The 20,939-nt window shown below is 45.5% G+C and overlaps 1 protein-coding gene across 1 annotated transcript in view; it reads left to right on the forward strand.

Moving 5' to 3' along the window:
• Positions 1-20,939, forward strand: part of LTBP1 (latent transforming growth factor beta binding protein 1) — a 1,238,788-nt gene that overhangs the window by 518,166 nt on the left and 699,683 nt on the right. Inside the window, exon 6 of the mRNA XM_085612185.1 lies at positions 18,905-19,132. Within this exon, the coding sequence (XP_085468311.1) occupies positions 18,905-19,132 (228 nt within the window). The remainder of the gene's footprint in view (positions 1-18,904; positions 19,133-20,939) is intronic.

Consider the following 20,939-nt stretch of genomic DNA (forward strand, 5'->3'; position numbering starts at 1 on the left):
TATTTGTCCCCTTTGCACAGTGGTGGCTCCTCCGCTAAGACGGAGGAGCATTACCCCACTGACTTCAATGGGAAAAATAAAAACGTATTGTTATTATCATTTTATTTTTCCTATTGAAGTGAGTGGCTCTCATGGTGGGGCGGAGCTGGCCAGAGCAGGGAGAGGAGTGGTTTGCATTCCTGAAGGGCTCATGACTGCTTGGCCGGCTCACTCGGCAGGCCAACCAGTTTTGCACAATTTGCATCTTCCCCACCAGGCTTGCTTTACACAGCTTGGCGAGGAACAGGCAAAGCCTCCCAGTCCCCATCTGAGCGCCGTGGTTCAGCACTCAGACCAATCACAACGCTGCATTGCAGCTTTGTGATTGGCCATCTTGAAGTAATCTCCTTTTTTGGAGAACGTCGTTGCTGCCTTTTGGTGCTCCCCTATTTGATGTCACTGATCTGCCTGTAAAGTGTGAGGCAGCTAATGGAATGTTTCCCTTTTACAATGCTGGTTAGTTACCACTCGCTGACTACCCTTAACAGGGTGAAACGCGCAGGTAACTAAATTTCATGTATGTATGTATGTATGTGGTAATGAATGAGTTTATTGATTCAATTATTAAAAATTGTTACAATATATACAACAGAAACACAATGAACAAATAATACATAATAGACAAGTTAAAATAGATTAATTACTTGTATAAAATATATATATAGTGCACAATCAACGTGGTTTACACTGCATAGTCCTCAAGACAGGCATACTTCATAAGTGTAATCCTCTTGTATGAAATTTCATTTTATTAAAAATTATGTTCCTGTATTTACCAACCGAGATAGTTGCTGGTGTTAAAACCCAGGTATTCCTTGCATATGGCGGCACCATTTAAAAAAAATAAAAAGGTTAAGTAAAGTGTAAAGTGCAGTTAAAAATTCAATGCAATAGCAGTGTAAATGAATTCTATAATTGCAAAACTTCAGTGCATATTACATTTGGGCTTGTGCGTCCACAATGCTCTGTACTCTTTTATGGGTAATACCATAAATCTGGTGCGCAGGATGTAGTTTCTGCATACCCTACTTAATGCCACTTTCAGGCATGGCTTTTATTCTGTTTTCTTCATAAGAGTTGCTGATGGGATCAAAAGGCTCAGCCAATTTCAGCTTACTTAGATCAACCTCCCTCGATAGGACGGTTACTTGCCTTTTCAATATGGCTTTTAAGGCCAAATAAATCATCGTTCCCAATTGGCCGTCCTTAATGAAGTTTAGATCATTAATGGCTGCCTTGAGATATTTCTACCAGGAGTTGTTTTCTAGTTGATAAATTTCTTGGATCACCATTTTAAGTGTTTCTGGCTTTGCCTTTGTGACCATGTAATCGTATTTTTATGGTTGCTGATTTGCATTACAAGTCCTGCATTTGAAGGACAAACTCAAGACGAATGTGGGCTCCTTGGGTGTAATGTGGAAGATGAAATATCCTTCTGTTTGTTATACATTGTAGCTTGTCTAGTTTTTGTGGAAATATCGAAGAGAAAGCAAGATGGCCTTAGGAAGTAGTTGGGTTCATCTTTGCTTTAGCTACTTTTGAGATTGCCTTTCCGAGGAACTGAATAAATGTGAATTTCATTTACACAGAGGGAATGACAGAGCACTGACTTTTTTTCCTGATGTTATTTATCTACACAGTTTCACTACTATTAGCCGTAAGCCAGACTCCACGATATAAGTTGCCGTATAGTGATCCTTAGGTGGCCTACAGTCCAAAATTGCCTGTTTGTTTTTAATTTTCCCAAACACCATCACTTTGGTTTTATTCGCAGTCCCCATTAGCATGTTAATTACATTATATTAATACAGTTCATCCAGTGCCCATTCCATGCCTAGGTTAGTCTAGTCTAAAATGGCCAGATCGTCCACATATCGTTTGATCTGAACCTTTTCGTAGACCAATTGTACAGTGTTTGTTACCCTAGCAGAAATGCAGCAGAATGCTGTACAGAGTTAAAGGCAACGATTCAGTCAGTGAGTGATTGAAGGGGAAGCTGAGTTCTGTGAGCAGAAGAGGACTGTTAAGGTGTCATGATATAGCCTTCTTTAACAAGCATTTGCAATGCAATAGGTCTCGCATTTACACAAGTTTGAGCTATTGACATTGCAAATAACAATGCCTTTTACTTTTTGTTTTAACAACATAAATAAAAGGCATTCATTTACAATGCTACTAGCTTAAACTCAAAAATACGAGACCTATGGCATTGCAAATGCTTGTTTCTGTTTACGAGCAGGAAAGTGTCATACAGGATTCATGTATGTGGACCAGTGTTGTATGTGTTTGTACAGATTTGGTTGTGGCTGGATTGCTGAATCCAGAGTGTAATGGGAAAGTGGCGTGGAGAAACAGTTGATACAGTGCTAGACAGCACAACGTGCAGTTGATATAATATAACATTTTACAGATCTATACAGTCACTCACATTTCCCATTCGAGGCATAAAGGGAAATGCCCATAATCACACAATGTGCGATCAAGTAATGATGCCGATATTAATAACATCTGTTTCTGAATTTCGGAGTTGGCGATTTTAACCACGAGGTTCAATTTACTTCATGATGACATATGACTTGCATAACTTTTTTCTGAGAAACTTCACATGTGAATATAGCATAACGGAACCATACACACGTGTCGTCATATCAAACGAAGCATGCAGCATTCGAAATCCTCTTGCCGGTAGATAATGGTTGTATTGTGTTAGGCCTTCTGAGTTGGCCCTTGCACTTCTATAGAGCAGTTTGATGCCTCCCGGGGCTTGTTAATTATTGCAGCAGTTAATACTGCAGTCACACCGTTTACATGTTACACAATTTAAGAGTCTTCCGTTCATCGACATCAGAAGGATGAAATGTTGAGCATGCCTTGCCATGGTTCACACTAATCATCAATGAACATATAATTAAATAAGTCCACTTTTTACTGCGGGGACTCCTCTGCAGATAACAGATGCTTCTTGAGGGGTCATGATGAGGTAAATTCTGACAGGTTCAATCCGCTTGCAAGAGGGGTCCGTCATACCAGAGACTCTTCTTTCAGCACCTCCGGCTCTCTCTGCTTTTACAAATGTTTTGTTTGCCATGGGGACAACTTTTTAATGCATGCAGCATGTGGGCTTGCAAAGCAGAGGCGAGATTTAAGGGACTGAGACGCAAATGAAACAGAAGGTCAGCGTTTTAGAAGGGCACTGAGTACACTCGTGGCACGAACACAACCCTGGCCTGTGCGAGGCTCGTGCCAGCTCCTGGTGCCGCGTGCCAGCCTTTAATGGCTCTGTCTGTTGACTGGGAGGGCCCCGGTGCTCTCGGCTATTGACTTTAGAAATCATTTAGGAACACGTGTGGGTTAAACGGTGTCCTTCACTTCCTTCGTGGAGATGCTTTGCTGGAGTGCCCGTGCCTCGGCCTCACGCAGCAGCCGCCTGGAGTGTCTGTAATGACCTGGGGGGCTTGAGGCAGGGAGGGCCGAGGCAATTGGAGGCCACGATCCCTCCACAGGCATTTCTTTCAAGCTAGCTCAAGAGTCCTTAAGCTCGGGCTGGGAAAGGACCATCTGCTCAGACCGTCAATGGAGCGAGTGTGTGCACTGACTCTGGCTCCTTACAGCCCTCACCCCGGCGAATGGCAACCTCTCGCCAACACACACTTGCTTCCTTCTAATACTGAGACATGTGAAAGCGTGCTGATGTTTAATGACCTATCAGCACGGCGTGTGCTCCTTGTCAGTATTTTCGTCCCCGGTTGACAGATGTTCCACATGTGAGAACTGCTCCTGGGTGCAGCAGCCGCCTCACCCCTTTTTTCTGCGAGTGCCTCACAAACATTGAGAGAACAAGCTGTTGCCGTGGGAGCTGGTGATCCAATAAGAAGCCAGAGAGAAAGCCACATGCAAGCGTTGTGCATCACACAATGCCTGAAATGCCAAGAGCAAAAGAGAACAGCTCTGGCCTCACCACGTTTAAAGAGGTTTCTTTGCCTGAGAGGCCGTGCGCGAGCGTGTGCGAGTGAAATATCCAGTCCGGGTGGGCGGGCCCTAATGCCGACAGGGCGGACACCAACCCCGCTTCCACACAACATACACACAGAAGCAACGACAATAGATCTAGCCGAGGCGAAGCAGCGCATGCGCTGCATTCGCAGGCGAGACCTAAAAAGGTGTGTCTTCAGCTCTTTCCAAAATCAGAGCAGGGTTGAGAGGGTCCTGATGGATACAGGATGTGGTTGCAGATCACGGTTGCATAGATAAAGTCCTGTTGCCTTTCTTTACCGTCTTTTGCCTTCCTTCCTGCTTGACAACCAGGCATTTCTGGAAATAAAAGTTTTACATAGTGTCGTTGCCCCAGAAGCAGACGTTTCCTAAAGATTGTTCCACGTGAGGAACTTTTGTACCAATATATACTTAAAACATGAGTTTGCATCCCATTGGGCATAGAAAAAATCTGTGAAAGGTAAACTTTGTGATTCATTTTCCATCTTCTCTGAATTTGATTAGAGTGAAAATGGGCTCGTAATATAGTGAAAACATTTTTGCAGTGCCGCAAAAATTATCTTTGATTGCACAAAAAATAATCAGGAATTCAGGCAGTTTTGCAAAGTAGGAAGTTGGAAAAACAGGAATGTCGCCAGAGTTGGGAGTCTTAGTTCTGGTGTGAGATAGTGTGGTGCATAAGATGTTAGCTCAAACATTTCAATAACATTGTGTAGAGCTGCAGCATTTCAGTGGTTCTGCTAACTGAGAGCTTTCTTGTCATCCCAAGACATGATGTTATACACACTTTCCATTGCTATAGAGATTACCATGCTTTGGTTGTGGCGCACTGTACAGATTTTCAATACTAAACCAAACATTTCTTAAATTCGGTCATTAAATGTTGCCAGTGGTCTCAGGTAGTTGACACCAGCACTCCTTTTTGGGGGGAACAGAACTTGTTTCTCATAATCAGACTTTGACCTAAAGAAGGAAGGAGTCAGAGAAAGACAGGATAACAGACGAAGCAGAGATGAGAAAGAACCAGCAAGAGGGAGATAAAGAGACAGCTAGTGTAGCATAGTGGAAGAAAGGTGGAATGAGGTGTAATCAAAAGAATATTCAACAACCCTAGCATTAAACAGCGGTGGTCAAGGCCGGACTGGCTGTACTGGGCATCGGGCTTTCCCCCGGGAGACTGGAAGGGTGAGGGGCCGGTTTTGTTACTGGGGTGCCGTTTTAGTAGCAGCACAGCAGTTTTAAAAGCACCCGCTGCAGTGTTCACTGTATATCCAGTGGTTTCAGGCAACAATAAAAGTGTAAAGATAACTCTGGTGCTTAATGTACTTGCTGGAGAGAGATGGGAGTTTTTTCTAGTGGTAGTTTTGACTCATCTAAGGTAGTGCTGAAGTTTAACATGCCTGCTGCAAAGGACATATACCATGCAGATCACAGAACAGTGTTTTATGTCCATAGCTTAGTGGGTTACTGCTTTCGTCAAAGAAACCCTTTTGTTACTGCGCAGTTTATAAGTTACAATCATAATCTAGCACAGTGAGCTATGAAGTGCCATCAAAGAGCTTAAAAAATGCTACCAGTATAGATAACATGAATCCTTTACCTTGTAGTCCCCTTTGTCTTATGCAACATTTTCTGTACACTGATTTACACAAGTATGATTCATTATCTCTGTATTTGTGTGTGATGTTAAGTGCTCTAACATCTTACACTGGTATGAGAGGTGCTATAAAACAAATGAAATACATGGGAGAGAGGGGTTATGGAGAGATGAGGGGCACTGTTGGAGGATGATAGTGACGGAATTATTGAAGAGCCCCAGCAAAGATTGTTGAATCCTGGTGCACTCTAAGGTTATCATTTACTATACTTTAAAAGCTAATCCAATTGGATACATAATGAAAAAGGTGCTGTACAATATGCAATTTTTGCCCAAATTTTCTTGGGGAGAGATTCCCCCTAAAACCCTTCTTTGTATTGGCCAGGCTCTCTCACTGCACTCACTATCACCGTATGGGGCTGGTTAGACAAAATTGGCCAGGGCTGCTTTGCGTTCCCAGTCAGACGATGGTGATGTGCCAAGAATATCTTTCAGCCTCTTTCTTGTGTTTTTCACCACAAATTAAGCACTTCCTAAATTGTTCGATGCATGCTTGCTGACTTTTAACGTTTTGACCAACATTGGACCTTTACCTGGAAGAGTTTTCAGACAACAATATGCAGACGCAGCCGTCTATTGAAGGTCTGTGACCAGGTCAAAATAAAACCTGTGCAAAATTGTACAGGCCTTAACCCCTTCGCTGCGGCGCAAATTCGTCGTGGCGCTGGGGGGGTGCGGGGTGAGGGCGGCGCCGCCATGCTCGTGACGGAACCACGCCGTCATGAGTCACGGGCGAGCTGTGCTCATGACGGCGTGGTTCCGTCACGACTCCGCCCACTCTTTATTTCGCCCGCACAGGCGGGGAATCAGCGACGCGTGGGCGGAGCGGCCGCAGCATGACGGAACCACGCCGTCATGAGCACACGCCGCCCGTGGCTCATGACGGCGTGGTTCCGTCGTGAGCACGCAAGGGGTTAAGCTAGCTGGCTCATGGGTGCCAGTGAGACACGTCTTTTCATCGCCAAATACATTGACACATCATTGCACCATCTGGGACCAGACGCAGGTGTTTACTGTTACACAGATGACTCTGCCAGGGAGTGGGAACATGCCTCACTAGTCGGCGTTTCCATAGTGAGGCTAAATGGGCCGTGCTGTCAGGGTTCCAGGGGTGGATTTTTTTTTTTAATTCAGTAATACATGTATTTATTAGGGATATTGTGTGCTCTTTTTATTTTAAGTACCTCTGAATGGAACTGGCCAGAACTCAGACCTGTGAAATTATACTCTACAGCTGTGGCAATCAAGATCCAGTCCCCCATTCCCTGACTTTCCCAACTCCTGCAATTCCACTTCTGGACCTCGGCCAGCAGAGCCTGGCAGGTTGTGCCAACGGTGCAGCGGTTTTGTGATGCAGACAAATGTCAACAAGAGGCTAGACTTGCGACCACCGCAGTACGAGATGTAGGTGAACGGATACTGCCTTGGCACATTAAACCCCGGAGCTTGCCAGACCTTCATTCCCTAGAAGTGGAACGGCAACATGAGATTTAGATCTCGGGCCTTGATTCACAAATAACCTCTGCAGTCTTAGTGGGATCTCCGCACTTGTGGTGGGATCTGCACACTTGTGACGGGATCTCCGCATTGCAGTTTCCAATTGCGTAGATCCCACCATGAGTGCGGAGGCTCTTTGTGACTCAGGGCCATAGTGAACAGGCATGTGTGCGCCTTTTTCAATACTATCAACCTCTCTGAGCTTTTAAAGCCCGCTTTATCTCTATAAAGCATCTTCACAAAGGTGTAGCAAGGGTGCCAGGAGACATATGGCAAGCAAGGAAAATGGGTCGTCAGCACAGTGATTGTCATGTGAATGACAGCCATAATTATAGAGTGGGCGAGCCAACAAATTAGAGCGAACCGAGCCAAGGGTCGACTCTGGTTCTAAGAGTCTGTGCACGAGCCAAGCTTTGAAAATATTCGGTCTATAAATCATGTAACAAAGAACCTCTTAAAATATGAAAAGGTAGCTTCAAAATTTAAATGTGCTCTCATATAGATTATAAACAAAATGCATGCTCTGTGAAAAAAATATTTCCCTAGGATCCTACAGTTTGGTCAAGCAGGGAAGTCTGAATTGATCCCAGATTTTCCAGTTTCACACACTGTGCATCTGAGCCACTAAATGGATATCTCTTTCTGACATCAAAGGTTAATACGTTGTCCTTTATTCTTGGAGAATGAGATGAGAGGGTGGGTGACAGGCATATTCCACATTTTATTTTTGCCAATCTTACATAGCACAAATGTTGCCCAGGACAAAGGAGCAAGGGTGAGGCTAGGATTTGAACCTGGTACCCTATGTTACATGATCGGTAGCTGTAACTCCTAAGCCACACAACCCACCCTGAAAGCCTGGCTTGTTTTGGGCTTGAGGTTCCAAGAGGGCATCGAGCTAAAGAATAGCCAGGCATTAGGCTCAAGCCTGGCTTGAACTTTCAGTGGCTTGCCTACTTCTACATAATTGGGGCAATGTGCTCCCTCACACACCTGGCCCCTGGTGCCACTGCACCTGCTACACTGTTTAAAGCACCACTCCTGCATGTTCATTATAAAGTATATTGGCGAGCCTCGTCTGCTACTTGTGATCCAAGCCTCTCTTTGGTGGCAGCCATCTTAACACATTTGGCCTTGTGCTTTCCGTCTTTTGCGTTATTCACTATTACAGACACTGATGGGTTTCCATCTCGAGGTTCATCCCAGCTGACAGCTATCCTGAATAAGAAGCCCCCCTTCTGCCTGGCACTAGCACTACTTATTTACAGTGCTGTCACTCATGGAGTTCTACATTAGTATATTGATTATGACAACCAATAAGCTCAAGTATTTCTTTTAATAACCAAATTTTGTTGATTTTCAAAGTTAAAACTGTAGGATAGTACCTCTTTTGACATGGTTAACCCCCACTTTTTGCTTGGTGTATGATGTAATTTTCGAATTGAAAGTGCACTAGGTCCCAGCTAACCACGTTCCCAGGGCCAGAACTCTTTCCTAAAACTACCACGATTGCCACAACTTCAGCCACCCCAGTAAGTCCCTAGTAAATGGTACCCCTGGTACCTAGGCTATTGGGACTGAAGAGGGTCAACTGGGGCTGCAGCACCAATTGTTCCACTCCAGAGACCCCTCACCAAGACTATGCAAACTGCCATTGCAGGCTGTGTGACTTAGTGCAGAAAAAAACGAAGAGTCAACATGGCACACAGCCCTGTGTACAATGACCCCATACACTGCTTAAAGTATAGGTAAGTCATATCTACTGCATGCCTTACAGCCCTAAGGCAGAGTGCACTATATCCCATGTGTGCACATATATGAATGAGCAGATATGACCCTATAATATCCAAGTACATTCTTGGATATTATACATGCACAGGGAAGCCATCAAGTGGACATGGGCTGGATACTGGTCATCAAGAGTTTCCTAGCTCCATGATGACTTCTCTGTACCCTAAGATGTTTGGTGCCAAACATCTCATTTTAGTATATCCTCACTGATGCCAGTGTTGGATTTATTAATAAATTCACACATGGGACACCTTAGAGGGTCCCCTGCAAACCTTCCAAGCACTGGTGTGGCCTCTGACTAGTCCTAGCCAGTCTGCCACCACTAGACATGTTTCTGACCTTTCAGAGGCCAGGAACAAAGTGTGCTCTGGGCAGAGGTGCTTCACACCTCCCCCAGGCCAGGATTCCCTTTCAAGGTGGGAAGCTTCAAAGGTGATGCCGCCTTTGGAATGTGAACCAGGCTTCTTCAGATAGTGGAGGATGCCTACCCCCTCTTTCCCCCCTTTCCTGCTCCACATTTGGTGAAAATTAGGTAAATTAGGAGGTGGGTCCCCATTTAGCCAGCACAACCCCTATTATGGGACAGGTGATGTGGAGCCCACTTTAAACATGTAGTATTTAGTTGGCATCCCTGGACCCTGAACTTTAGATTTGATGGACACAGAGAAGAAAAGGAGAAAGAAGAGCTGCTGACCAGAGGACTGAAGCACTGCTGCAGTATATTGGCGCCAAACTCTGCCTGCTGCCTTAAGGACTCGACAATCATGGTGTGCTGTGAGGCCTCCAAGAACCCCAAAGTCCCTCCAGCCTTCAACAACCTGACAAAGAACTCCCTTTGCAGTAGAGGCCCTACTCTCTTGCAGTCCGCAAGCCCCGAACCTGTAGAATCCGGTTTTCCGACTTGCTGCTCCCTGGCGGCTTTAATGCAGCACGCAAACCAAATGTGGTACACCTGCCCCAGAGGATCACATTTGTCTCCTCTTCAAGTGCGTAGACACCAGATTCTACCGGATCCGTGCCACACCAATACCGGGGGTACTGGACTCTCTGCAGCATTCACCGAGATGAAGAGTCCAATTCGGACTGCCCAGGAAGCAAGCACCTATCGAGGGATGATGAGACCCCTGAGACCCACTTTGTGAGTGGCTCAGCTGTCCAGAAATCACCTCTCCAAGCTGTCTACCCCTGATGGAGAGGACATTTTGATGCGTACCGCCCGGCTGGCCTTGCAGCTCCGCACCCAGCCCGCCCGTCTTGGGTGCCGACGAACCAGCTGTGCTCCCACGGTCCTGAGGCCCTTGCCACCTGCTCCCTCGAGTGGGACCCCTTGGACTTACTTTTAAGTCTCTTTATGCACTGTATTATCAGGTGACCCTGCTACCAACGACCCCAGCACTTTGCTTCCGGCCGAATCCGGAACGCTCCCGAGAATCTGCTGGTAGAACATTAGGCCTGGTCTTGCTACTTATCTAAATCTTGAAGGTGAACCTTGAAATCCAGCTGTATGATTTTATATGTATTTTTTCTATTTTCTCCCTTTGATTTCAGTGGTGAGTAACTGCTCACAAAAGCGATTTATTTTGGAAACGTGAAAAATTCATATCTCGAGAAGTACTTGCTGTAGAACAAAGTTCTTGGTCTGAAAAATTACATTGGTCTCGGATTTATTCTTGAGTGTGTGTAACATTTATTGCCTTTGTGAGTGCAACAAATGCTTAGCACTACCCGCTGATAAGCTTAACTGCCTGCCCACACTACCACAAGCGGAGTATTAGTCTTATCTACTTTTGCCTCTGCATACCAATCCGGGTCTTCCTGGACTCTCTGCAAAGTGTGATTCATTTTAGTGCACTATAGAGAGAGACAGCCTCCTATAAAAACACACAATGAAAGAAGTCCGAATTTCAATAAGGTAAGTACAGAAATCAGATTCCACACATTTGGATTACATCCAGTCCATGGTACTCCCACTACTTGCCCCAGATCTTGTGTTTTTGTTGGCATTATCGTGCCTCAGAAATTGGACATTCCTGGCAAGCACACCAATCCACACCTTTCCACAAAAGAGGGGGGTGCCGGAGATTTTCACTTGCTGGCAATGTCTCACTTGGCTACGAGCAAGGGTACCCCAATAAAGGAGCGCTCCATCCTCTGTGCCCCAACCTCCTACAGTACAGTAGGCCTTATAGTGCAACTCTGGGGGTGAGGTGAATCGGCCGACAGAGTACCATGGAGGTCTCCTGTCCTATCCCCTCCCAGAAAAGGACCAGGGGTGGACAAGTCCAGACCATGTGAAAGAAATCAGCTTGCAGTAGGGAACATCATGCACAGCAACCCTGCGGCGCCCTGCCAGCTCGATACCCGGGAGTCAGGTAAGAGAAGTGTAGGTAATTGTGTGAACCATGCGAAGGCGAGCAAAGATGGCCAATTCTCTGGGAGCCAGTCAGACCTCTCGCCAGTATTCATCATCAAGTTCTCCCACCCACACCTCCCATCTCTAGCACAGGCCCGGAAAGCGTTCAGGGTCTTTTAGGATTAGGGAAAGATAAGTCATAGAAATCGTGCCCTTGCCCAATCTCCCCATCAATATATAGGTCTCAAGAGAGTTAGAATCTAGAATGGGCGTACCAATCGGCATGTATTCAGAAAGAGCATGGCGCAGCTGCAGATACCGATAGAACTGTGTATGGAAGCTCATAATGATCTTGCCCGTAATGATATCAGAGTATCGCCTTGCCAGATGTCTTCCAGGTGGATAACACCTATTTAATCCCTTTGTGCAAAGCCATGAAGGCTCGCCATGTGCGCCAACCACTTTCCCCGCAACAGCAGGGTCATTCCTGTGAGTTTGTGGTCCCACTTGATGAGACGAAGCGCAGCCCTCCAACACAGTAAGGTCACTCGTGTGCAGTCAGGAAGCGACTGGGGGAGTGGGCCCCATACAGCAGGCCAATGAGACTGCTGAAGCCCAGCAGATTCAATTCCATTCAATAAGTATGGTCGTCCCAGTCCCCGGTGAACCTGTCATTTATCTTTATGGTTTAAGTGGCTGAATGGTAACCATATAGGTTGGCCATCCCCAGTCCACCATCATAGGGAGAGTGTCTGCCATTAACAAAGGCCACCTGGTGGTAACCTCCGGCCCAGAGAAAGGCCGCAATATTCAATGCCAGTGTTTGAAACGATTGCCTGGGAATGGGCTGGGGAAAGTTTGTAAACACATAGAGGAAATGAGGGAGACACACAATTTTAAACAATGTTACACATCCTGGGGAGTTTGAAGGCAGTCAGCCTCACCTCTTTAAGTCCCCATTCAATCCAGTACTAAGGCCCCGTGGGTTGAGATTCCACGCCGGCTCTGGTAGATGAGAGATAAAAAAAACTAAGAATTTAAAGGATAGACGGCATATCAGGATATTGGAGGGCCAAGATTGTCTGCCAGTCCTCTACCTGCACCAACAGAGATTTAGTTTAATTGATCCGAAGTCCGGAGGCCCCCCTTGAAAAGGGGAAGACTCTCTAGGCAGCGAAGGCCTGAGGAAAGTGGGTACGCAAGGAGTTTCAAATGATCATCTGTGTAAAAAGGCATGCGTTCCTCTGGGTCCCCTCCACAGGACCACCCCTGAACCCAGGTTTCACTCCTGAGGAGATGCCCCAAAGGCTCAATTGCAAATAAAAGGGGAGAGGTGTCCGCCTTGGTGGGTGCCCCTATGAATCGGAAAGGGCAGTGAGAGGGTTCTGTTAACTCTAACCAGGGCAGTGGGTCTGACATAGAGGAGGCCAACGAGTCTACAAAAGAAAGGCCCAAAGCCTCTGTAGCACTGCCTCCAGGTAGGTCATGCAATGGCATGAAAGGCTTTCTCTTGAAGTCAATGGGGAGCAGGGCCATGGGACCATTGATATGATGCTCTTGCGATAGAGCCAGCTGGACCCTACGGCATTGATGAGAGAGATCAGTCTATATGAGGATTGGTCAGAGGGCTGGCTCCACTTGTGCAGCACCACAATAGTGGCCGCTTTCAGATCCGGAGGAAACGATCCACGATCCACCACCTCCGTGTATAACGCCAAGAGATGGGGAAGTAGAAGGGACTGGAAATGTCTGAGGAATTCATTCGGGAAGCCATCAGTGCCTAGCACCTTACTGGAGGCCAGCTCCGAAATGGCCATGATGATCTCCTCAGCCTTGATGGGTTGATCGAGGTCATGGGCCAGGGATGGGGAAATTTCAGGCAGCAGGATCTCCGCTAATAGCGGCAATTCCAGCTCCCACTCTGGGATAGGTGTTGCCACATATCGTGCACTGTAGTAATCCTCAAACACCTGCTCCATCCATGATATGCTCATGAAGGCAGCCCCCAGCATCGCGGATGGACGGCACGATTCTGGACACTGTGTCCTTGGTTGCCACCCAATAGAGAAACTTGCCAGACATATCACGATTTTGTATACACATTGGGTGGAAGCCCTCCAGCCATGTCTGGCTTCGTCTAATGAGATCTGTTTGAGTTGAGATCTGGCCAGTTGCAATGCCAGGTCAAGTCGTCTGATGGTCTGCGGAGTACTACTGCTCCAGAGAGAGGATCTGGGCCTCCAGTTCTGTCACTTGTGCCAGCTTTTCTGTCTCTATGCCCTGGATGTAGCCATTAATCAGACCTCAGAAGGCAGGCTTGCTGGAGGCCCATAACCTTCCAGCAGAGGCAACCGTGCTACAAGTTTGTGCAAAGGACTTAATTTCCTCTTCGACAAAGTCGATACACTCCTGATCCACAAGGTATAAGCTCATGTGTTAACCAGTTTATGTTACAGTCGTGAAGGTGACGACCACCCTCTGAGGGAGAAAATATACGTATTGCTTAACATGGGAGATCACTACCTTGTGGTTCACCCGCTTCTTGGACCAAATTCACCATTACTACTTGGTCAATGTAGGTAAACCCATGCATTTTACCTCTCTGTTCTTCATTCCTTGGTACAAACCTCCTTATAATAATTGGTTATTCTTTTCAGATGTCCCATCATTCTTCTTGTACTGATGAGACCCCGTTTCGCGTTGTGGGTCAAAACATCATTGACACGAGAAACAAACAAACAACATTATGACATTGGCCTAATGAGTATAATTGTGTTGCACTTTTGGCTGTGGTTTTCTTGCTCACTGGGGCACATCACACTGATGTATTTAGCGTGACATTACTGGAGGATGTTGTTTATTGTTTATTACAGATTGCTTATTGTATGGTAAGGTCTGGACATCACCTTTTTGATTGAACATGAGAAGGCGGTTGAAGGAGACCAATGAGAACCACTATAGTTGATGAAATGTTAATGGCCCCCTTTCCCATGGGTTTAAGGACGTCTCTTGTGCTATAAGTGGCCACCACAACTTGTAGCAGACTTGCCACTGCAACTTTGGCAGACCTGACATTAAAACTGGAGGAGGCTCTGTTAAAGGGACTTCAGATAGGTTGCTGCAGCCGTCAGAATTTGAGGCAGCAACTCAGCCAGTATTGGGCAGACTCACAATCACTGCTTTTCTAATAATCATGCTCATTCATACTCATGTGCAAAAATTAAATATCCGCGTGCTCTAACGCTAAAACTCAAGACACAAATAGTGGTCAAAACTTCAACATATTCAACTGGCCTTTAATGTTCTTTGTTTAACAATTTCCCATATCTACACAATAGAAATTCAACGTTCTGCTATCATTTGCTCTGTTTGCCCGAACCAGTGTTTTGCAACCAGGATTTTGTGGAACCATTGGGTTCCGAAGATCATCTTCAGGGGTTCCACGAGAATTATGGAATACAGAGTAATCAATAATATGTAAGAAATAAATTAACTATAAAAATAAATTGTTTAATATGTTTCCAAGAATTCCAAACATTGGCTATTCTGGACTAACCCCATTTGCTACCAACTACCTATTTTATTTTATTTTTTTATCAGTTTGTATTTAAGTTTCTGGGGCTTATTACGACTTTTGGTGGTCCAACCACCGATCGCTGAAGTGGCATATGCCAAAACACGGCAATAATGGTGGTCTTTCGACCACCGCATTATGAGTGGACGGCCAGGACGGCAGTCCAAGGTCGGCAGTCCAACCGCTGAGGCATGGTTCTGCCATTGAGTGAAGCCTTAGCAGATGCTGTTGTGGTGCAGCGCCGTCTGTACACCTGTGCAAAATGTGTCATGCACCATGTTGTGCATGACACATTGCATGAACTAAGGTGCAATTGAAAGGGGGGCATAACATCAATGGCGGCTGCAACTTAACGGGAGAGGAAGGATGAGAGGATGGGTGGAGGCTCGGGCGGGCTTGGGTGGGGGTAAACAAATGAAAATAAATCATTTAAAAAAGAACTTACCTGCAGGTTGTCTGCTGCCTCTCAGTCCTCTTTGCCTGTTTCCAAGGGCAGGAACAGGAAGCACCAAGGCTTCCAGACTCCCGTAGCCAATCACGACGCTGCTGCTGGTTCGGCGCTCAGAGAGTGACTGGAGGCCTGGGCATGTTCTTCACCCAGGCGGGATGAAGAACATGCAAGGTGCACAGGACTGTTTGGTCGGCCCAAGAGTGCTGGCCAAACAGTCTTGCGCACTTAAGTGAGTGCCTACCACTCCTCCCCTGTTAGAGCCCGCCCGCGCCTAACCAGACGAGCCTCGAAAAAATAAAATGATAATAACGTTAATTATCATCATTTTATTTTTCCTTTTTAAACTGCTCACAGAGCATTGGGGCAACGCCAGCCGCACCTGCACAACATGTGCCGCATACTCAACCCCCCCCCCCCTGGCTAAAATGCCCAGGGGCCCTTTTTGAGGCCCCCACCATGTCTTTTTGCCAGCCTTTTCATTGCGGTTTCACCACCATGGAAAGGCAAGTCGTAATATGGACGGCGGTGCAGTGCTCGGCACAGCCTCCATTCCTCCCCACTCTGCATACCGCCAGCATGGATCCAGGATCCTGGCGGTGCTGTCGGTGTTGTGGCAGGCTGGTGGCTGTCTAACCGCCAGACTCGTAATCAGGTGGTTGGACCACCACCAAAGCTTTGGAGGGCTCGAGACTGCTGAACTGGTAATAAGACCCTAAATTTAGATGTAATATGTCTTTTTTCATTTTGTATTGATGTGGTGCAGCTTCACCAGTAGTATCAGATAAGCATGCCCTCTTCTAGCAAACAAAAAAGAGCAGCTCAGCGCACACATGGAAAAGGTGTTCCTATCTACAGGTCATGTTCAGAGAATCCCACAAATCTCTGCATTTCTAGCCTGTATTTTACCTCCCTGCTATCAGATTGTTCGAAAAGGTTTGTTTTTAAGTGTGGTGACCAGGCAACTGAGTTAGTCTTGAGTAGAGAGTGCAGTTACACTGATCGCAGTGACTGTAATATTTAGAGTAAGCAAGTTTTTTATTTTAGTTTTTGGAAAAAATAATTAGACTATACAAAAACAACATACAAAATGATTACATTTTTATTCTTACAAATTAGCTGACATACATATATTGTGGGAGCTCTTAAAGATACATTTTCTTGCCAATACATTTACTGTAATTGAATTGCGCTCCCCTCTGTCAACTGTTTTTCGGCCATTAATTATTTCCCGAAGTAGGGAATCACTTGTCTGAACTATGCTTGTTGGAGGTGTGTTGAAAGGTATGTGCCATTGCAGACGCTGTCAGCAGCAAATACCAAAAGGCTTCAAACCAAGCCATTAAAAAACATGACAGTGGCCGAGCACCTAGAAACCCGGTGTAAGTCAAGTCATGAAATAACATGACAGTGGCGAGCACCGAGAAACCCGGTGTAAGTCAAGTCATGAAATAACATGACAGTGGCGAGCACCGAGAAACCCGGTGTAAGCCAAGTCATTAAATAACATGACAGTGGCGAGCACCGGAAACCCGGTGTAAGCCAAGTCATGAAATAACATGACAGTGGTGAGCACCGGGAAACCCGGTGTAAGCCAAGCCATTAAATAACATGACAGTGGCCGAGCACCTAGAAACCCGGTGTAAGTCAAGTCATGAAATAACATGACAGTGGCGAGCACCGAGAAACCCGGTGTAAGCCAAGTCATTAAATAACATGACAGTGGCGAGCACCGGAAACCCGGTGTAAGCCAAGTCATGAAATAACATGACAGTGGTGAGCACCGGGAAACCCGGTGTAAGCCAAGCCATTAAATAACATGACAGTGCCGAGCACCTAGAAACCCGGTGTAAGCCAAGCCATGAAACAACATGACAGTGCCGAGCACCTAAAACCCGGTGTAATCCAAGCCAAGAAATAACATGAAGTGCCGGGGCACCTAGAAACCCGGTGTAAGCCAAGCAATGAAATAACATGACCATGCCTAGCACTTAGAAACCCGGTGTAAGCCAAGCCTGGAAATAACACAACAGTGCAGAGGACCGAGAAACCCGGTGTAAGCGAAGCCATGAAATAACATGAAGTGCGAAGCACCGAGAAACCCGGTGTAAGCCAAGCCATGAAATAACATGACAGTGCCGAGCACTTAGAAACCCAGTGTAAGCCAAGCCATGAAATAACATGACAGTGCCGAGCACCGAGAAAACCGGTGTAAGCGAAGCCATGAAATAACATGAAGTGCCGAGCACCGAGAAACCCGTGTAAGCCATGGCATGAAATAATATGACAGGGCAAAGCACTTAGAAACCCGGTATAAGCCAGGTCATGAAATAGCATGACAGTGCCGAGCACTTAGAAACCCGGTATAACCCAAGCAATGAAATAACATGACAGTGCCGAGCACTTAGAAACCCGGTATAAGCCAAGCCATGAAATAACATGACAGTGCCGAGCACCGAGAAACCCGGTGTAAGCGAAGCCATGAAATAACATGACAGTGCAAAGCACTTAGAAACCCGGTATAAGCCAGGTCATAAAATAGCATGACAGTGCTGAGCACTTAGAAATCTAGTATAAGCCAAGCAATGAAGCAACATGACAGTGCCGAGCACTTAGAAACCCGGTGTAAGCCTAGCAATGAAATAACATGACAGTGCTGAGCACTTAGAAACCCGGTGTAAGCCAAGCAATGAAATAACATGAAGTGCCGAGCACCGAGAAACCCGATGTAAGCCAAGCAATGAAATAACATGACAGTGCCGAGCACTTAGAAACCCGGTGTAAGCCAATCAATGAAATAACATGACAGTGCCGAGCACCGAGAAACCCGGTGTAAGCGAAGCCATGAAATAACATGACAGTGCAAAGCACTTAGAAACCCGGTATAAGCCAGGTCATAAAATAGCATGACAGTGCTGAGCACTTAGAAATCTAGTATAAGCCAAGCAATGAAGTAACATGACAGTGCTGAGCACTTAGAAACCCGATGTAAGCCAAGCAATGAAATAACATGAAGTGCCGAGCACTGAGAAACCCGATGTAAGCCAAGCAATGAAATAACATGACAGTGCCGAGCACTTAGAAACCCGGTGTAAGCCTAGCAATGAAATAACATGACAGTGCTGAGCACTTAGAAACCCGATGTAAGCCAAGCAATGAAATAACATGAAGTGCCGAGCACTGAGAAACCCGATGTAAGCCAAGCAATGAAATAACATGACAGTGCCGAGCACTTAGAAACCCGGTGTAAGCCTAGCAATGAAATAACATGACAGTGCTGAGCACTTAGAAACCCGGTGTAAGCCAAGCAATGAAATAACATGAAGTGCCGAGCACCGAGAAACCCGGTGTAAGCCAAGCAATGAAATAACATGAAGTGCCGAGCACCGAGAAACCCGATGTAAGCCAATCAATGAAATAACATGACAGTGGCGAGCACTTAGAAACCCGTGTAAGCCAAGCAATGAAATAACATGACAGTGCCGAGCACTTAGAAACCCGGTGTTCGTGGAGCCATTACTGATCTTGCTGCACTTTGTTTTTGTATTTCAGTTATCTGTCACCTTCCCTGCATGAACGGAGGCGAGTGCCGCTCTCGAGACAAATGCCAGTGCCCACCTAATTTCACCGGGAAGCTTTGCCAGATCCCAGTGCAGAACAACAATTTCCAGAAAGCATACCAGCACCCTCACCAGGCGAACAGGCCGGCTGGATCTCATGTCATTCACTCCATGCATCAGTTACCACTGACCGTGACAGGGCAGAACCAGGGTGTTAAAGGTAACGTGTCCACACTAACTTTCCGCAGCAAAAAATGTATTTGTTTTTTGGAGTTTCTCATTGTTTCTGAACAGTTGTCATGTTTTTGAGACGGAAAATAGACTGGCGTTCAGATTAATGAATGCAGATAGTATTCAGATAAAGTAAATTAACATTAAAATAGTTAACTATTTGAAGACAGTTGGATATTAGTAACCGGTGTAAGCAGATGTACTGTCACTTGGATACAAAATTGCTTAATAACTTGCAAAACTCGTTTTACCAAAGATCCCATTGATAAAGCTTTGGACCCATGTACATGAGCTTAATTTGTGAAAAAATGTGTGCAGAAACCCAAGGTTTTTCTTAGGAGGCTACCATAAGCACTGACACATTTCATGGGTGTGCCAAATGTCAAGACTACCTAATTTTGATTCCACCTCACGTATCTTTCTTACATCACTCTATATTTTCTGACTCTTTTCACTCCTGCATGTTCTTTTTCATCCTATTTTTTTCATCCTATTTTCCCTTTGTTTCTTTAGCCTTCTTCTTTCTCCCTTTCTGTCCTACTCTTGGTCAGTTTCTGATAATCAAATATACGTCGTGGTCCCCAAAAATGATTGCTAATGTCAGCTGCCTCCAACCACCAGCCGATTAATCACTGTTGTGGATTGACTTCCAAATTCCTTAAAACAGCAAGAAAGATGTATTATATTTCCAACAGGACATAAAAGCAACTGGTGAGATCCTCACTAAAACACCCCCCTATCATACCCATCACAAGTTTCCAATTGATTGAACTTTGTGTTGCTGGTCTAAAAGGATGACACCGCTGGTTTTCAAGATCTTTCCTTTGCTGGAGTTGAGCAAAATTGATTTGACCGAGTGCACAATGTATTACTGAAATCATGTACTGATCAAACACACAAGATGCTTTCGATGGAATGAATGAAGGGTTCTTGTAGAGGGCGAATTGTACCTTAACGGGTATCCTGACTCTACGGATAATGCGGAAGCAAGCAACAGTAAGCCCCCAAGCAGTAGAAAACAGGCATGTTTATAGGGTGTTTTTAACAAAGAACTCCTACACTTCTCTGAAAAGCCCCAATTAGAGAGATATATGTATCAGACGTTTTTTGAAGTAAAATGTGAAGAAATTGATTATTACATGAATATTTACACTGACAGCAAAGAGTTGTTTTTAAGAAAATGTATTGGCACTTGAACTTGAGGCTCGAGTTAGAAGATATGTGCTATTAAGCAAAGGAGAGGCTGCAAGAATGAGATAGAAATTTGACTGCATAATATATACACAAAGGATCCACAGTGCAGTGGGAGGCTAGAACGACAGAAAGGGCCCTTACAGCCAAGAAATACATCTGATACTTATTAAAAGAAGTTTGATTGCGTGTGTTTGGAGCTGGTGGAACATAAAAGTGAGATGTGAAGTCTATAGCCTTGGTGGAGAGCTTATTCAGTACATAACAGAGTAATCTGTGGTGTGATTTTAACATAGCCCCCAGTAATTTCCGCGATATTTGGTACATGTCTTGTTATTCTGGGGGATACCCGGCAGAACCCACTGGTCATTGCGGCAAGTGTCGTCTGGGAGACAAATACTGTCATCGTGTATAGTTACTCAGAGGGGCCCAACATTGCCAGGGGATCTCCACGTATTACTGCAATTGCTAATGGAAATTACCAGAAATTATTTAAACGCTCAGGAGGGGAAACTGATCTGGTATGCTGATTACAAGAAATTAACATTTTACCTTATGTGAAATGAGCATGGAATATGTTCAATTTTAATAGTACCCTTAATTTC

The sequence above is a fragment of the Triturus cristatus genome, chromosome 6 (genome assembly GCF_964204655.1).
Source record: "Triturus cristatus chromosome 6, aTriCri1.1, whole genome shotgun sequence".
NCBI lineage: Eukaryota > Metazoa > Chordata > Amphibia > Caudata > Salamandridae > Triturus > Triturus cristatus.